At 33.7% G+C, this 17,987-nt stretch overlaps 1 protein-coding gene across 4 annotated transcripts in view; it reads left to right on the forward strand.

The window, feature by feature from the left end:
* KCNT2 (potassium sodium-activated channel subfamily T member 2) overlaps window positions 1-17,987 on the forward strand; it is a 390,920-nt gene that overhangs the window by 120,269 nt on the left and 252,664 nt on the right. For all 4 annotated transcript variants that reach the window (XM_008974047.5, XM_003820605.5, XM_003820604.5 and 1 more), the window contains exons 4-5: window positions 6,180-6,228; window positions 9,310-9,369. In XM_008974047.5, coding sequence (XP_008972295.3) covers window positions 6,180-6,228; window positions 9,310-9,369 — 109 coding nt within the window. The remainder of the gene's footprint in view (window positions 1-6,179; window positions 6,229-9,309; window positions 9,370-17,987) is intronic.

A 17,987-nucleotide genomic window follows, 5' to 3' on the forward strand; every position in this document is an offset into this window, starting at 1 on the left:
TGATGGAATCCTTCTAAGGGTAAAAGGGCATTTGGTGGGTGTTAGCAGAGTAAAATTATATTATTTGAAAACATTAAGAGGAACAAAGTTTCCTACAATTAACTTCTATGTAATATCACTAAGAATGTTTGGCCATAATTGTAGAGGATATACATTTGAAAAATCAGATTACAGTAATTAAAAAATATTTATGGTTCCATTTTGAGTACAATGTTCTGTTTAGCTCCCATTGTCAGTGCAGTATTGGTTAATGAAAAACAGAAGTCGCCTTTATGGGTGCAGGCTCTATTTTAAAATAATGAGGCTAATTAAGCAAAGAGATTTATTTAATTAGAGCTTCTGACATGATAAGTCTGCAGATATTTTGTGCTGCTTTGCTTTATTTTTAAATCCCTTTCAGGAATCAAAACCGATATGAAAACATTATAATATGGGAAAACTGAATAATATGAAAAGAATTTTACTGTTAATATATCATGTGTGAATGGCAAACTGTGATGTACAGATAATGTGTAGTAAATGATGTAAAGATGTTAGGAAAGGAAGCACACCTGAAGCATGTAGTTTATAAATTACACTGAAAGATGAGCCATCAGCATTAACTCATTGCCTGCTGATGCTTACAGTTCATCACTGTGTCCAAACTCATGCATCTGCATCTACTTTAAAAATTGTTCAAATGATTATTAGTATTTAACATCAAGTGATAGAGACACAGGTAAGAAGCACATGAACATGCTTCTATTTTATGGTATTTGGATTCCATTTAAAATCAATGCCTAATATAGCAAATGGTGTGTTTAAGTGAAATTCAAATTTTAAATATGATTTCTTCCTCAGGGTAACAACTATTAAAGGAAGAAAATAGAATTTTGACAATAACGCTTAAACATTTGATGATCAATAGGAATGAATATTTTAATGCAGACCTTTTCTTCTTTTTTGTATATTGATTATTTTTTAGATTGAAGTAGGACTAAGTTCTCTAACGAATCTCAAAAATTTAAAAGCATTTTTTTGTTTACTGGAGTCTAATACTGGTGTTTTTGGTCATTGTGAACCTTTTCTCCATATAATGATTCACATACACAAACATACACACACAGACACAGACACATACATACACACACACACACACACACACTCCATAACATGGTAGGTATTATATGTACAAGCCCACTGCGTTTTGTGATTATGTGTTGTCCTAAGACTGGAATCTTTGCATCCTGATTTCAGAAAGAGAAAGAGAAAGAGAGCTTGGAGAAGGCATATATGTTTTTAAAAATTATTGGCCAACAAATGACAAGCATCACTTTTGCTTGTACTTCATACTCAGGTCTCACATGAGAACCAGTTATATCATCATACCTTGACACAAAGACTGAGAAATGTAGTTGATTGAAGAGTGACTTTTTTGCACTCTACTCTATGCCGTGGACGGGGGAGAATGAATGTTAATTAAAGAGCCAACTCTGTGACAGCCAACATTGTCTGGTGGAAGGGCCCTTAATGTCCATTCTTTCAAAGAGTTAGTTATCAGTCTTCTCCGTAACATCCTTGATAGTTGGTTGTCTAACTTGGGATTAAATGTTTCCAATGTTTTGAAAGGATTCAAATACCGAAAAGTCTTTCTAACATATTGGCAAGACTCATATGCTTTCGTATTTTGGTAACCTAGTTTTTGGATGTGTATTAAATATTTTATGTTCATCTTGAAATGTGGGCTTAGTATCATATCTAGTATTCAGATTTTAGTGTATATTATGGTCAGGGGGGTTGTATAATTTACCCTCCTGTTTTATTTATTATTTGTTAATACATTACAAGCTTATATTAGGTTTTTTTTTAGAGCTACCAGTCTTTGAGTTCATCTTGGGTTTGTGAGCAACATATCCTTTCATATGAATTATGTCCTGCATGTTAACCCTATTACTTTCAAATGCTTTGTTCTTCTGCTAAACGTATTCACCTCCTGACTCCCACCTCCTCTGCCAAAGCTGTTCTCACACTTTTACCCTCTATTTTCCTACTTTTAAGACAGTTCATAAGTGTTCTGGGAAAAGTGGCTGAGGCTACATTACTAAGTTCCTATATTTAACTTTTGCTTTTCCTTCCATTGTTTGGTATGGTTCCTTTAGTTTTCACAATAATGCTTCATACATGAATTTTATCAACAGGACAGTCTAATTCAGAATAACTAAATGATATATATTTGGGTTTTGCTTTGCATTTTTTTATTTAATTTTTTATATTTTGGAAAGGGAAATTTGTTTATTATTTAAAAATGTTTCATGCATATTACAATATAGATATATATGGCAAGGAAGTAAAAATTATCTGAGATCACAACACCTAGAATAAATACTTTTAGCATTTTTAAAGACTCCATTTACAAATTCTCTCTATACACAGACATATAGATAACATATACATACTGGTATGACCTAAAGTAATATTTTAATGACTTTTTCCTCATTTGTAATGTTTTTGTTGTTTTACTTGATGATGATGCATCTGCTACTTAAATTCTCTTCTTGTTAGGTATTAAGGTAGATTCCAGTTACTCTCCTGCTGTAAATAATACTGAAATAAATATTATTGTGCATGTTTTCTTTCCTCCTAGTGTTTTTTTTATCAATGAGATTAAATTTTCATTTGAAATTATAATTTGGCTGTCAGTTTTGGTTTCACTTCTCATTTTGGAGGTTATCTACGAATGTGCAGATTAGATCCCACATTCTTTTTTTTATGATAAATTCATTTTATGAAGGAGGGTTTGAACACTAGTTTTTACCAAAATATATACATTTCCTTCTATGTATTTATCCAATTTAATGTTAAGGAAACTGGTAAAAGTATGTCTTTCCATTGGAGATCTCTTTGAAATTTATATATGAGATTTGTAGAATTTTTTTTTTTTATGGATTCTGAAGCCTATTTCACAAGACATAGTCTAGACTGGAAAATAAGTATGTCCTTTTTAAACCTCTTATTTAAATTCTTTATGACATTTCAATTGCCTACCAATATCACAGACCAAAGAAAATGCCATTAGTTTGACGTAAGCAGATTTCTTTTGGAATTTTAAAAATACGAAGTTGATTGTATTACAAATTTCAGATATACACATTAGAAAATTATTTCTTTTGGACCCTTTAGGAAAGTATTAATTTCACCAAATCTGCTATACTGGCAGTGTAAAAGTCTTAAACTAACTTTATTATTATTTTTGTCCATTTTCCTTCCCCTCGCCCCCCAATCCCCAACAGGCCTTGGTATGTGTTGTTCCCCTCCCTGTGTCCATGTGATCTCATTGTTCAATGTCTACCAATGAGTGAGAACATGTGGTGTTTGGTTTTCTGTTTCTATGTTAGTTTGCTGAGGATGATGCCTTCCACCTTCATCCATGTCCCTGAAAAGGACCTGATCTCATTCCTTTTTATGACTGCATAATATTCCATGGTGTGTATGTACCACATTTTTTTATCCAGTCTATCATTGATAGGCATTCTGGTTGGTTCCATGGCTTTGCCATTTTAAATAGTGCTGCAATAAATATAAGTGTGCTTGTGTCTTTAGAGTAGAATTATTTATACTCCTTTGGTTATATACCCAGTAATGGGATTGCTGGGTCAAATGGTATTTCTGGTTCTAGCTCCTTGAGGAATCGCCATACTGTTTTCAACAATGGTTGAACTAATTTACATTCTCACCAACAGTGTAAAAGCATTCCTAATTCTCCAGCATCTATTGTTTCTTGACTTTTTAAAAAGGATCTCCTATTCAATAAATGGTGCTGGGAAAACTGGCTAGCCATATGCAGAAAACTGAAACTGGACCCCTTCCTTACACCTTATACAAAAATTAACTCAAGATGGGTTAAAGACTTAAATGAAAACCAGAAACCAGAAAAGCCCTAGAAGAAAACCAAGGCAATACCATTCAGGAGATAGGCATGGGCAAAGACTTCATGACAAAAATGCCAAAAGCAATTGCAACAAAAGCCAAAATTGACAAACAGGATCTTATTAAACTAAAGAGCTTGTGCACATCAAAAGAAACTATAATCAGAGTGAATATCAGGCAACCTACAGAATGGGAGGAAATTTTTTCAATCTACCCATCTGACAAAGGTCTAATATCCATAATTTACAAGGAACTAAAACAAATTTACATGAAAAAAACAAACAACCCCATCAAAAACTGGGCAAAGTTTATGAACATACAATTCTCAAAAAGAAGACATTTACACAGCCAATGAACATATTGAAAAAAAGCTCAACATCACTGATCAATGGAAAAATGCAAATCAAAATCACAGTGAGATACCATCTCATGCCAGTCAGAATGGTGATTATGAAAGTCAAGCAGATTTTAATAAGTCTATGTTAATTACCAATTTTCTTTGAAAATACGCACTTCTGTTCAGCAACTTATTTTATATTTTTTTCCAGAGATTGCTATCTACTTGACAATATAGTAACTTTTGTGGCACGTAATTTTTCCACTTACAAAACTGGGCATCTATCCCTCTTCACTCTGACACACCTTGTTGTGGTCTGATTTCTCAAATGTTACTCAGAATATAAAAATATAAACACTTTAGAAAAGACAGTGATAATGAATCCATAAGTTATACCTTTGACTTAATTAGCACCATTTATCATTGATCATTGGTTGCCTAGTTTAATATATGCAGGTACTTAGCAAGGCATTGGGTTTATAATGGTGAGTAAATTAGATAGTTATTTTATCTTATGGAACTTGTAATTGCAAGGATACAGCCATTAAAGAAACACATATACAAATAAATATAAAGTTTCCACTGAGATGAGTGGCAGGAAAGGTGTGATGGGTGACGTGACCCAAGGGATTAGTTGACAAAGTTGATCAAGTGGAATCCTCATAGAGGGTTTCCCTGAAACACAGAGGGTTGAGCTGAGACTTCTAGGATGAGAGGAGAGAATGTAAAAAGGGCTTGTAGAAGGAAGGAATGAGTCCACTTGAATAAGTCTAAGAATGCCATGTCAACTATTTTGAACTTTATTCTAACGAAAGTGCAAAGGCAATACACAATAGGGAATAGGGTAATGTGATCTAAAACGCATTTTGAAAGAATCAGTGTATTTGCGACTTGGAGAAAAATGGTAGAAGGCAAAAGAAGGTGCAGTGTTCCCACTGGTAGGTTTTTGCAAGCATCCAATTGTGAAAAATGGTGGCTTAGAATAAGGTGATTGTGGTAGTAGACACGAAAAGAAGCAGATGAATTCTGCAGATATTTTGTTGCAATGAATGAAAAGGTTTGATGGCTAGTGAATTTAGTATTTACAGATGCAGGAGAAGAAAGTATCTAAAAGGATGCTCAAGTTTTGAGTAGCCAAATAAAATGAGATTTGGCACCATTTACTGAGATGGGAAAAACTACCATTCACCTACCTCTCTTCAGGAAAATGTAATTATTTTTATCTTTTCCTGAATAGGGTATATTGCTGTTAGTAACTCCCATTGGAATCAACTGTGTACTAAATGATGTAGACACAGCTAGGTTATAAATTGTGGAAAATTAGAATTAGAGGGATATTAAGTGTTATGATGTTCTTTCCAGAGCATAAGCCTTTTTATCATCAGAAAATATATTATTTTTAGGGAATAAAGATGATTACTCCTTGTCTTGCCCAATATGTTAACCCCAGTCACACTGTTTTCCATGGTATATTAAATATTTTATAAAACTTCAAGTCTGAAATATTACTGTGTTGTATACTCTGTTACTGATTTTTTTCTTATTTATACTGTTGTATTTATACAGGACATGTATATGTCCTGTTACAAATAAGAAAATCTTAGAGTTTATAGAAGACTATTAAATGACTTTTCAGTGTAGAATTATCCAGTAAAGGGCTTAAGGTTATTCTGCCCTGCCATATCATTCTTTAAATAATGTCACATATTTTAATTTATTAACAATGACAAAAAGTGAAATTCAAAAAGTTTTTATCGGAATAGAAATGAATATTAGCAAAAAGAAAACTAAGGCAACAACGTTTTTTCAAATGTTGATTTTGATATTTTGTCTTTTTATGCTAGCATATTTTAATATTTCCAACTTTAACTGAATTTTAAAAGTGAATAGATTTTTCACATTTTAAAAAACTAACTTATTATTATTCTTTTTATAGGTCTCATATCTTTTGGGTGAACAGAAGTCTACCTTTGTGGGGCTTACAGGTTATGTACAATTTTGTTTTATCCCTATATCTCTGGGTTTATTCACATTTCACAGAGAAGTACTATTGGAGAGCTTTTGATGTTCAAAATGAGTTTGTCTTTCTGCCTGATTAATCTTCATGCACATCTTGGACTAACATTTTCATTTCTTTTTTCTTGTTTGTCTGATCCCTGCATTCTACCTCTTGAGGATTTCGTCGTGATCAGAATTAGATTTTAAAGAGGTTGTGAGAGTTTGGAGAAAACCAAAGTATACTACTGCTTTAAGGCTCCACAAGTTTTCCCAAACTACATTAAGTATTCCTGTTATATGATTCCTTTAAAGTTACTCAAAGCCTGTAACTGTGTTTGCTTTTTACCTTGTATTCTTAGTGTCTGGAATATGGTAGAATATCAATAAATAATTATTTAATGAATGGACAAATGAAACAATGACTCATATCACCAATAGTAAGAGCTTATTTCCTAAGCAATTAATCATGTAAATAAAACCAAAAGTATGCCATAGCATAAAAGGAGTCTTTAAGAAAGGCTAAGAAAATATGGCAGAGCACAAGATGTCTGATTTATATTGTTGAGGTGTTCCCTAGAGTCTCCGTTACTTCTTTGTTTTGTTTTGTTTCCTACTGAATTTCATGCCCAGCGAACTTTTTGTAAGTTTCTGTTGCCTCTACTTCTGTTTACTTCCTACAGATCCTTTTTATTTTCTGTTGCTTTTAAAAATTACAAATTAATCGGAAGAATAGAATCACCAACATCAGAAAGAATTGGAGGTTGGAAGACACTTGAGTCTGGAGGAAAGAGAAAGACTTTAAGACTCACTGCTTAGGAGCAATCTTTAAAATAGTTTATTTATTTATTCATAAAGTTGTATACATTTATGGGGTACAAGTGCAATGTTATTACTTAGCTATTTTGAGTAGTGGTAAAGTCCAGCTTTTCACTATATCCATCACTCAAATAATGTATGTTACACTTACCAGGCAATTTCTCATCATCCACCCTCTTCCTCCCTTCTCACTCTTCCAAGTCTTCAATATCTTTCATTCTACACTCATTCCACATGTCTTTCAAAGTCACGATGATTGTGAAGTCTGTCTATTTGTATGAGATAATGAATTACTTTAAGTATGTGTGCATTGTGATCATAACCATGAAATCAAGTTTTTACTATGCCTGGGTGTTTTAAGTTTTGTTAAAGTCAAATTGTTTTTTACATTTCCTTACTCTGACTTTTGTTGCAATATCATATTAATTCATAAATAACACTGAAAATATTGAAATGTTCATTAAAATGTAGTATTTTAATCTCTGAGCTATCCTTCAATTAAGTGCACATTTAAAATAAATTGTTTTATGAATAGCCATATATTATATTCAAATACATTTTGATCTATTCAAATTGCTTTTTAAAACAGTGATATTTTAAAATACTAACGATGCTCTTTTTTTTTTTTTTTTTTTTGAGACGAAGTCTCACTCTGTCGCCCAGGCTGGAGAGCAGTGGTGCGATCTCGGCTCACTGCAAGCTCCGCCTCCTGGGTTCACGCCATTCTCCTGCCTCAGCCTCCAGAGTAGCTGGGACTACAGGCGCCCGCCACCACGCCCGGCTACTTTTTTTGTATTTTTAGTAGAGACGGGGTTTCACCGTGTTAGCCAGGATGGTCTCGATCTCCTGACCTCGTGATCCGCCCACCTCGGCCTCCCAAAGTGCTGGGATTACAGACGTGAACTACTGCGCCTGGCCGATGTTCATTTTTAAATAGCACTTTGAATAAAATGTTAAAAATGCTCTAGAGATCATCTAATGCTATGTACTTCTACAAAAAAGCATGAGTAATTATGATTTAGAGGATTAATGGAGAAAATGAAAGAGATTTGCGTTTTCTGTCATAATAATGCCTGGCTACTGCACATACTTCTGAACATATTTTACTTACACTGTTATGCATTTTATCTGTTTTCTTATTGTTCTCGTGTTTTAATATTCTTTGAAATTCAAAGATTTTTATCCCAACAGAAGAAAAAATGTAATCTCCAGGGTATCTGCCGTTCTCATTCGAATAGTCTTAAACCTCAAAAATCTATAAACATATATATTTACCTGAGTCACTTTTTGTTTATATTTGCTTATTTGATTCTATTTATCTATCCTAAGGTTGTAGAGTATTTAACACAGAATAATTTTATTATTTTTTCTAGTTACTTTTTGTGGCACAGTAATATATTTTTGGTAGTTAACAGTAGAGAGGGTGTATACAATAGAGAATATAGAAAAAGATAAAAGCATACGTAGGAAGGTAGTACTAACACTTCTATCTGCACAAGGGGAATTGGTTATGAAATTCATTCAAATAAAATCTGAAAGTATTTAGAAGTGGTGGTATGGTCTATTTTATTTAGTACTCAAAGATGTAGCCTTTTTATTTTGTTTGACATGGGTGATAAGATTGAATATACTATTAAACTTGAAGTGTGTGTTATTTCATTTTCTGTATTTTCTGAAGAGAAATACTGATTTTGGTACAGATGGTCGTGCTTCTAGGATAGAGTGATTATCTGTGGTGGACACTCACGTGTGATTTTATGTATTAGAAACACACACACATAGCTGGGCACGGTGGCTCACGCCTGTAATCCCAGCACTTAGGAATGCTGAGTTGAGTGGATTGCTTGAGCCCCAGGGCTTGAGACCAGCCTGGACAACATTGCAAAACCCCATTTCTATTTAAAAAAATTTTTTAAACGAAACACACCCATAAAAGAACCTGTTCTTTATATATCATGTAAACTTCAGCCAGCCTATTTTAATACCACCTTTACATTTTGAATAATAACTAAAAATGATTTACTAAGGAGTATTAGAATGTATGAAAACTAAGATGTAGTACAGGAGACAGCAAACTCTGGCCAGCAGCCTGTCATCTGTGTATAGAAGTTAAAGTACCACCTAATAAGTCCTATTATACACCCATATATGTATACATGCACATATATTTAAATAAAGTTAGTAGTATAGCCAAGAATATATATAATTTAATTGTATTGCGTTTTCTCATTAAGTTACAATTTATCTTTCAGGTTTCAGTGGCATTGATAAGTCTGTTTGAAACAATATTACTTGGTTATCTTAGTTATAAGGTAAGTTATTTTAATTAGCAGTTTCCCGCTGATAGAACACATCTGTAGTATTTACTCAGTATTCCTCTATTTATAGTTTGCACTGGAAGGTAAGGCTGACTCTTCTTGAGCCACTTTGTTTTGAGCCTCTCCAGTAGCTGATAAAAAGCTGTATGAATACGGTAATGTTTTCCATGATGACTTACAAATGCTTTGCTAGTTCCTATGGGTTTACTTACCCATTATATGCATGCATATAGTGAGGCAAGCAAATGGAATGGTTCAACTTTATTGTATTCAACATTGTTTTTTTCTGATTTGTACACAAAATATTGAGAAAGCAAAAACATGTCTCAGGAATTATTTTAATAAATTATCTTATTTTTTGATAAAGCTTTGTTTGGCTAACGTGATTTAACAAGTATTTATTGAGCTCCTATTTAATGGAGAGCTCTATACTTCACATGGTTCTTTTTTCAATGAGTTTACAGTCAAGAAAGGGGAGGTTACAGCAGAACATCATACAGATAATAATAATACAAGCAGCATATAACGGGTACTTCCAGTGAGGTCAAAGAAAGTACTGTGGGGTTTTATAGAGAGAGCTCATATCATGGAATGAAAAGGAAACAGTAGTACTTGAACCATAGTGATTTCAATAAGGCAAGATGAAAAGACAGCACAGTAGAAATTGATAAAATTAGCAAAGGCATAAAGGAAGGACTTTGCATGTAAAATTGGAGGAATAATAAATATATTTGTCTAGAACATGGGGGCATTGTATAGCATCATATATTTTTAAGTTGATGGAAGATGACTAACACAAGATTCTGTAATTGAAATTCAGTTTTAGGAATATTAGTTCAGAATCTCTATGCAGCTCAGGTCAAATAGACATTATGGTGAAGTTCATGTGCTCAGTTAAGATGTGTTGCAGTATGAAAGGAAAACTGACAGTAAGATTTTGGCTGGATGAAAAGATTTGCCAGTTTTAATGAAAGATTAATTATGAAGGTAGAAGCTAAAGAAATCAACTGATGGGTTGAGATAGGCTAAGAGAAGGAAATTCATAGCATTCTAATAGATTCTAAGTTTGAAGGACTGGAAATACTGCAGTAAAACTAAGAAACAATCGTACCAAGAAAAAAGTCAGATTGGGATCTACATAGATTAAATAATGGAATTAGTTTTGGAGGTGATGAATTTCAGGTACTGGTGAACACACAGATAAATAAGGTATGCAATTGAGAATGAGAATCTGGAACTTTTGAGAGGTAGATTTATGAAGACTTGACAGTCATTTTCACTATTAAGACCTGATAGTAAAGGAAGCCATGAGAATCTATCATGCATGGGTTAATCACCAGGGTGGAAACTAAGGCTTATGTTGATGGAGATGCTTAAATTCAGGGTTTTGGAGGAATAATAGAACAATCAGGGAAGACAGAGAAGTTAGAAAAGATAGAAAGTCATTGGAATGGTTGTCATAATCATTACTAATTTTTGTTAATAGCCTTTTCATCTACTCTATCAAGTGTACTCCAGGTTATGTTTTTGGGGAACTCATATCTAGCACATCAATTTCTTTCTCAGTTTTTTTTTTTTGGTGGGGGGGGAAAGGGTCTCACACTGTCACCCAGGCTGGAGAGCAGTAGCATGATTATGGCTCACTGCAGCTTCAACTCCGCCTGGGTTCAAGCAATTCTCCCTACTCTCTTGACTAGCTGAGACTGTATGTGCACACTGCCACCTAGCTAATTTTTTTGTATTTTTTTGTAGAGACAGGATTTTGCCATGTTGCCCAGGCTGATCTCAAACTCCTTGGGTCACGTGATCCTCCAACCTTAGCCTCCCAAAGGGCTGGGGTTACAGGCATGAGCCACTGCATCTGTCCCTCTCTCACTTTTTAAAACAAGAGTTTTGAAGATAACATTCTTCCGACTATTATTTAGTTCTAAATTTAGAGCAAGAAGTTTTTAAAAACTCACCCTTTTTTCAGGCTCACTTTTTTTTTCTTTTTAATTCTCATTATTGCCATCTTAAAAAAAACACTAATTTCTAAGAATGTCAGATTGATGAATAAGAAAGTATAGAAACAAAAGAATGACAGCTTTAAAAAATATAGGTGGATTGATTAAAATTTATGAGAAGACATAGGATGTTAGAAATATCTAAGGAACAAAAAGTATTATATAAAAGCACATTTGCTATGTCAAGTATAAGAAACTTGAGAAAAGGCTATTGAGTTTACAAATTAGGAGGTCATTTGCTATTTGCCTACAATAGGTCAGTTATAATGGAATACAATTGAGTGTCAAAATTGTTAAATGGAGAATGTTGTTTGACTGGGGCAGGTGCTTACTCAAAGCAGTAGGATGAAGCAAGGATGACTGCTTCGTGATAAAAAAAAATCTTCATTGTTTAAAAAAGAGAGAAAGTACAAGGCAGGAGTGAAATATTATAGGAAAGTTTATAATAAGTAAGAAGTAAGTAAGCTGGAATAGAAACCTGAGGTTTAATGATTAGTTTTGGAAAGTCTCCATTGTCTTTTGGGAGTGCAGAAGGTGGAAAGTGGTGGATCAATAAGTAAATTAGAGCTAGAGAAGAGAAATGAAAGAGCTTTCACATGGGAGCCACACATCTCTAAATTACCTAGAAAGTACTAAATCAATAATAAGCAATATAGATGAAGATAATGAAGAAGGGTCTTTTAAGGGTGTATTAGTATATCTCCTTGTCAAAATAGGTGCACTATAAATATGTCCTGATTGACAAATCTGGATATTGGATAACTAGAAAAATAAAACAAAATAAAAAATCAAATAAATTAATATCCCAGTTCTTATCTTTAATGTTCATTAATATACATGCATACATATATATGATAAATGTTGAATGTAATATATAAATAATGGTATGCTTAAAATTTAGGCATGTGTGTTTTGGAGTAAATTAATCCTATCCCTTCCACTAGTACAGGAATATATACAAAACTGTAACATGGCCAAAATATTAATCTCCATTTGAAGATGTATTTGCTCCAACTTCTGGCTAAAATGTAATATGAAATTAAGTTTGGTGTTTTGCTAATAGAACTCTTAGCACTAATTTTAAAAGCCATTTGAAAACACATATCGATTCAAGATAATTTTTTATTGCAATCATATGATGATGACATTTATAATCAATTATTGCTTATAATTTATAAAATTAGAGCAGAAAATTGTAAGACCTAGCATGCAGAGCTAGATGATATATAATATTTCCATTTCAACCCTCTTAAACATTAATGGCTTCGATGGAGGAAATGTAGACAGCAGTTAAGTCCAGTGTGTTACAGAGAAAACAGATTGGATAAATAGGAGTTATGTGACAGTAGAAGGATAGGTTGCTGTTAATTATCTTCTTTTTCCTCTCATCAATATAGTCCAATCTGTGAATCTCTTTGGTCCCTTCAACAGAGTGTTTGATAATTTTTTTTAGAATGGGTAAATCAAGTAATTGGTAGTCATTTATGGTCTCTAAATAAAGCATGTTTGGTAGCAGAATTTAAAACATACTCCTTCCTTCAAGTTAGATTTTTTTTTTTTGAGACAAGGTTCTCACTCTGTTGCTCAGGCTGGAGTGCAGTGGCATGATTGTCTCTACCTACTAGGAGGTATAGATCCGCTCGCCTCACCCTCCTAAGTGGCTTGGGACTGCAGGTGTGCACCACCACACCCGGCTAATATTTGTATTTTTTTTTTTAAGAGATGGGGTTTTGCTATGTTGCTTAGGCTGGTTTGGAACTCCTTGGCTCAAGTGATCTGCCTGCCTCCTCAGCCTCCCAAAGTGCTGGGATTATAGGCATGAGCCACCATGCCTGGCTAAGTTAGATTTTTTAAAGAAAAGTAATATACAGACACACAGAAATGGATATTGTATTGCACCAGCAATTGTTTCCACTGCTGATATTATTCTTTGATACTTATAATTCTGAAATAGTAATATTAATAGCAAATCATATATAACTTTCTTGTATTTGTTTACATATGTATATTTATGGAGAGATATGTATGCTTATATGTGTATACATTAAATATTTAAAAATACATTTAATACAGCATTATGCAAGCACTTTATAATTCTTGAAATTAGACATTCTAAAATAAGCATAACTAAATCATTAGCAACTAAAATAGTTTAAACTTTCATTGAGACTGTAGGTTTTGAAAACCAGACTAACTTAAAGCGAAATTACCTAGAACTATTAAAGTACATGTTGAGTTTAGCAGATAATGAATTAGCATCCATGACATGAACTTGTTTTGTCTTCTGTCATACAGAAGTGCAGGTCTGTGCTTAAATCATCATTCCATTCATGTTTATAGCTAGTTGGCAAAACAAACATGGTAATCACCCAACACTAAAGTTCTTATTCTTTTGTCATCATAAATACCCTCTAATTCTTTATCAACTGCTTTCAAAATAAAGTTCTATTTATGCACACACATTCATTAAATCAAAAGGAAACAAAAACAAACTCTGGCACAATTTCCAAACCTCCACACACAAAAATTCATCATACCTAGAACCCTTTTGTTAAATCTGCAATTCTTTTTTCCATAATCACATTACAAAAAGCAACAATTTTGAAAGTTTAACACCACACTGGTTTATTTCTGGAAAAGAACAAAGAATTTAGTCCAGGACTCCTGAATACCAGATACTGTTGATTCTGCTTATCTTGTCCTGAAAATGGTAAATCTAAATATTGTTGGGTTTATATGTAGAAATACAAAGACTGCCATAGCGTTACGACACTATTTTAAATTCATCCAAAGAAGACAAATTACCAAATCTTTTATTAAATATTTTAAAATACAGGTATTCTTAACATTTAAGAACAAAAAGTATTAACAAAATGTTCCTTGGCCGAATTGGGGCTTGCAACAAATAAACTGCTATAACTAATATAATTTTTAAAGTGCTCTTTAGGGTTGCACAGATAGTAGTTCCAAGGTTCCATGTTTCTTTATGATAAAAATAAAAGTGCGATGCATTTTAGAAAATCACATATTTTTCTGCATTATTATTGGTTAAAAATGATGTGTCCGTGCTAAATGTAGACTAATTGGATTGAGATTTCTTTATATTTTATTGAATTCTGTCAATAATAAAAGGAACATAGAGAGGACTGGCCACTGACATACAGCTACTACTTAGAAACTAAAGAAGTTACTTTTTGGAAGAAGAATAATGCTTTTTATCTCCTTCATGAAAATAAGATTAAATGAAAAATGTATTTAATACAATTTTGAAAGGCATTGTGCTTGCCTTTCAATTTTATTTCTTAGTTTTCTTACATAGTGACATTGTATGAAAGCATACTTTTTTTCACCATACTAGCATTTATCCTTAGGTTTTTGTGATTTATGCTTATTGGGACTCCTTTTTGGCCAATGAAACTTGTGGATCCTTTCTATATTTATGTTTCATTAGCTATTTTTAAGAAAGATAATTTATGGATGTATCTCATAGTTTAGAAGACAACCTGAAATCTTAGAATTAAACTCAATGCATATAACTGAAAAGAGATGCATTTATTTTTAGCAATAAATACATTGCCCCACTGTACAATTTTAGACCATGAAAATTAGTCCTCTGTGGGAAGTTCATTCATGTGTCACAAAACTCACACAAACATACACATATATGCATACATGTGGTGTGAGTCAACAATCCATGTTTGACGTAATGTACCAACAGTTTTTATTTAGGAGATTCAGACTGTCAAGCACTGCGCTAGGAGTAGAGCATGCAATCCTGAAATACACTGGTCCTGATCTTGACCTCACAGAGTTTAAAGTGTTGTAATGACTTAAGTATATAAATACAAACTGGAAAAAAATGTGAAAGAAATTGATGGAGGATCAAGAAGCCTAATGTGGGGGTCAGATCCTGCCTAGAGGGTATATGATGAAGGGGCAAGGAAAGTCTCTAAAAACCCAGATTTCGGTTGAGAGCTGAAAGGCAGGTATGAGTTAACTTGGCAAAGTGAAGTTGTAAAGAAAGGTAAAGCTTTTCCAAGCCTCTTCAAGAGTTATATGCAAAAGTATACTTAAGGCATGTTCTAAGCAGTGAATATACTTTATATATTCCGTCCATGGAAGGAATGATCTTTAAAATAAGGTTGGAGAAGTCAACAAGAGACAAATGAAATAGTGCCTTGTATGATATAATCACATTTTTGTCTTTGTTTTGTAAGTATCTGAATAGTTCTGAAGAGTAGGCCTGGTCTGGCATAAAGGTGCAGGGGATTGGTAATAGTGCAGTAGGTGAATTGGAATGGGGCAAGAATGATGGGATGGTGGCTAACTAGGCTTAACAAGTCAAAAAGTGAGAAATGAGCTGAAATAAAAACTAGCAAATCTCAAGATCTGTTTACAAATTAGTAGGTCTTATTGATAAATTATAGTATAATTATAAGTATAGTATAGTGTGAAAGGAAAATGTAAAAAGTTTCTCCAAGATTTTTGGTTTGTGTTACTGGGAGATAAGTCAGGGAACAAATCATAAGTTTTGCTTTAGACATACTGTATATAAAGTGCTTTAGAGGCACTGATGTGAAGCAGTGGATTAAGCAGTTGATCTGAGTCAGAATCTCAAGAGATAAAATATTGGTTCGAGCTATTGATACAATATTGGAAGTCATTAGCTTATTAGTGATTATTAGTCATTAGCTTATTATAAGTTGAAGCTGAAACATGGATGAAATTACTTAACATGGGTATATAAACAAGAACTCTTGAATCCTTTCCTCCAGAAAATTTCAATTGGCTCTGCAGTTACAAGTTTAATCATTTCTACATGATTACTTTAAGTATAAAGGTTTTAAACAATATCATTCTTTCAAATGAGATCATTTGGGTCCAATGGAAAGAAATGTAAATATTTAAGCTCCAAAAATAAAAATAACTATATCAAAGAAGGGGAAGAGTATGTATGAAAAAGCTGGGAGTATCATTTACTCATTCGTGATATTAATTGAGCCCCAACAAGCATTTTAAAAAATTAGTACACTGAAATGTTACAAATGCTTGCCAAGGAGATTAGTATTGAAGGTGTGGAGGTGTAATATTCCAGCCAGAGGGACAGATGTGGGCAAAAGTCTACAAGCATAAAGTAGCCTAGCTTGTTCAGAGATGGATATAAAATTCAGTGTGGATGAATCTTTGGTTGAGTTCAGGATAGGAATAGAAATATCAAAATTACAAGCCAAGCTAGTAGCCAGAGTTCAAACTGTGAAATTTCATATAATACAGTGATGAGTTTGGATTTTATTATGTTGGCAATGGGAATTTGGCATTTTAGAAAGATTCTTCTGGCTTTAATGTGGAAGAAAAATCGGAAACAAACCCAACCTAGACAGATAATTAAATAAAAATCATAAAAGGCTAATGTGTTATAAATGGAAATGAAGAGAAGAGAGACATAAGAGAGATAAAAGGTTTTTGTTTACGTGAACTAAATTATACAATCTGCCACAGTTCATACGAATTTTGCTGGGCATTAACAGAAATAGCCTTTCATATCACTAGTAGCAACTGGTCCCATAACCCTCCTTTCTTGCTACTCAGATCAATCTCTTCTTGTGGACAATCATTGATACCAAAAAAAAATGTAAAATTAAAAGTGAAAATACAATAGTGGAAGAGAAAGGCAAAGGATAATATTCTGGAAATGATGCCGTGTAAAAACTGATGAAAGAAATGATATTATTCACCTGCACAATTAAAAAAAAAAACATGGCCTAACTATGACTAGTTATAACTCTTTTGTTAAATAGTCCTGATTCAGTGGTAGTAGGAAAAGACCAGTCTTTCTACACTTCTTCAAAACCGTGCATCCTCTGTCTGATCCATGCTAATCAGATGACATCTCAGAGAGGTTCTATAGCTTTTCTGGTCTTTTCATTCATACGGCAAATCACAGTTTAGTATTTAAGAAATTAGGGGCCGGGCGCGATGGCTCATGCCTGTAATCCCAGCACTTTGGGAGGCCGAGGCGGGCGGATCACGAGGTCAGAAGATCGAGACCATCCTGGCTAACACGGTGAAACCCCGTCTCTAGTAAAAATACAAAAAAAATTTAAAAAAGAATAAAAAAAAAAGATTAGCCGGGCGTGGTGGCGGGTGCCTGTAGTCCCAGCTACTTGGGAGGCTGAGGCAGGAGAATGGCGTGAACCCCGGGAGGCGGAGCTTGCAGTGAGCCGAGATTGCGCCACTGCACTCCAGCCTGGGTGACAGAGCGAGACTCCGTCTCAAAAAAAAAAAAAAAAAAAAAAAAAAAGAAAGAAAGAAATTAGGGTCAATATATGCAAAAATTTAAAATTCTCCTCTAAGATGGCTTCTCCCTATCCTCAACTCAGACCTACATGGCACAGGGAATTATCATGGGAGGCCTATCTGATGTTTCTACTTCCTCTCTTATTTGATACCCTTTAAGGCTGAGGAAGAACAGGGAATGAAGTGCAGTCAGTTTCTGGGTTGAAGTTGCCTGACTGGCACAGTTATTGTCTGGTGTTTGGTTGTTCCTCATGGCAGACACAAGCTCTGGCCCTTTCTCCCATGTAAAGCTTTTGTGGCCTATCTGGAGCC

The sequence above is a fragment of the Pan paniscus genome, chromosome 1, assembly GCF_029289425.2.
Source record: "Pan paniscus chromosome 1, NHGRI_mPanPan1-v2.0_pri, whole genome shotgun sequence".
NCBI lineage: Eukaryota > Metazoa > Chordata > Mammalia > Primates > Hominidae > Pan > Pan paniscus.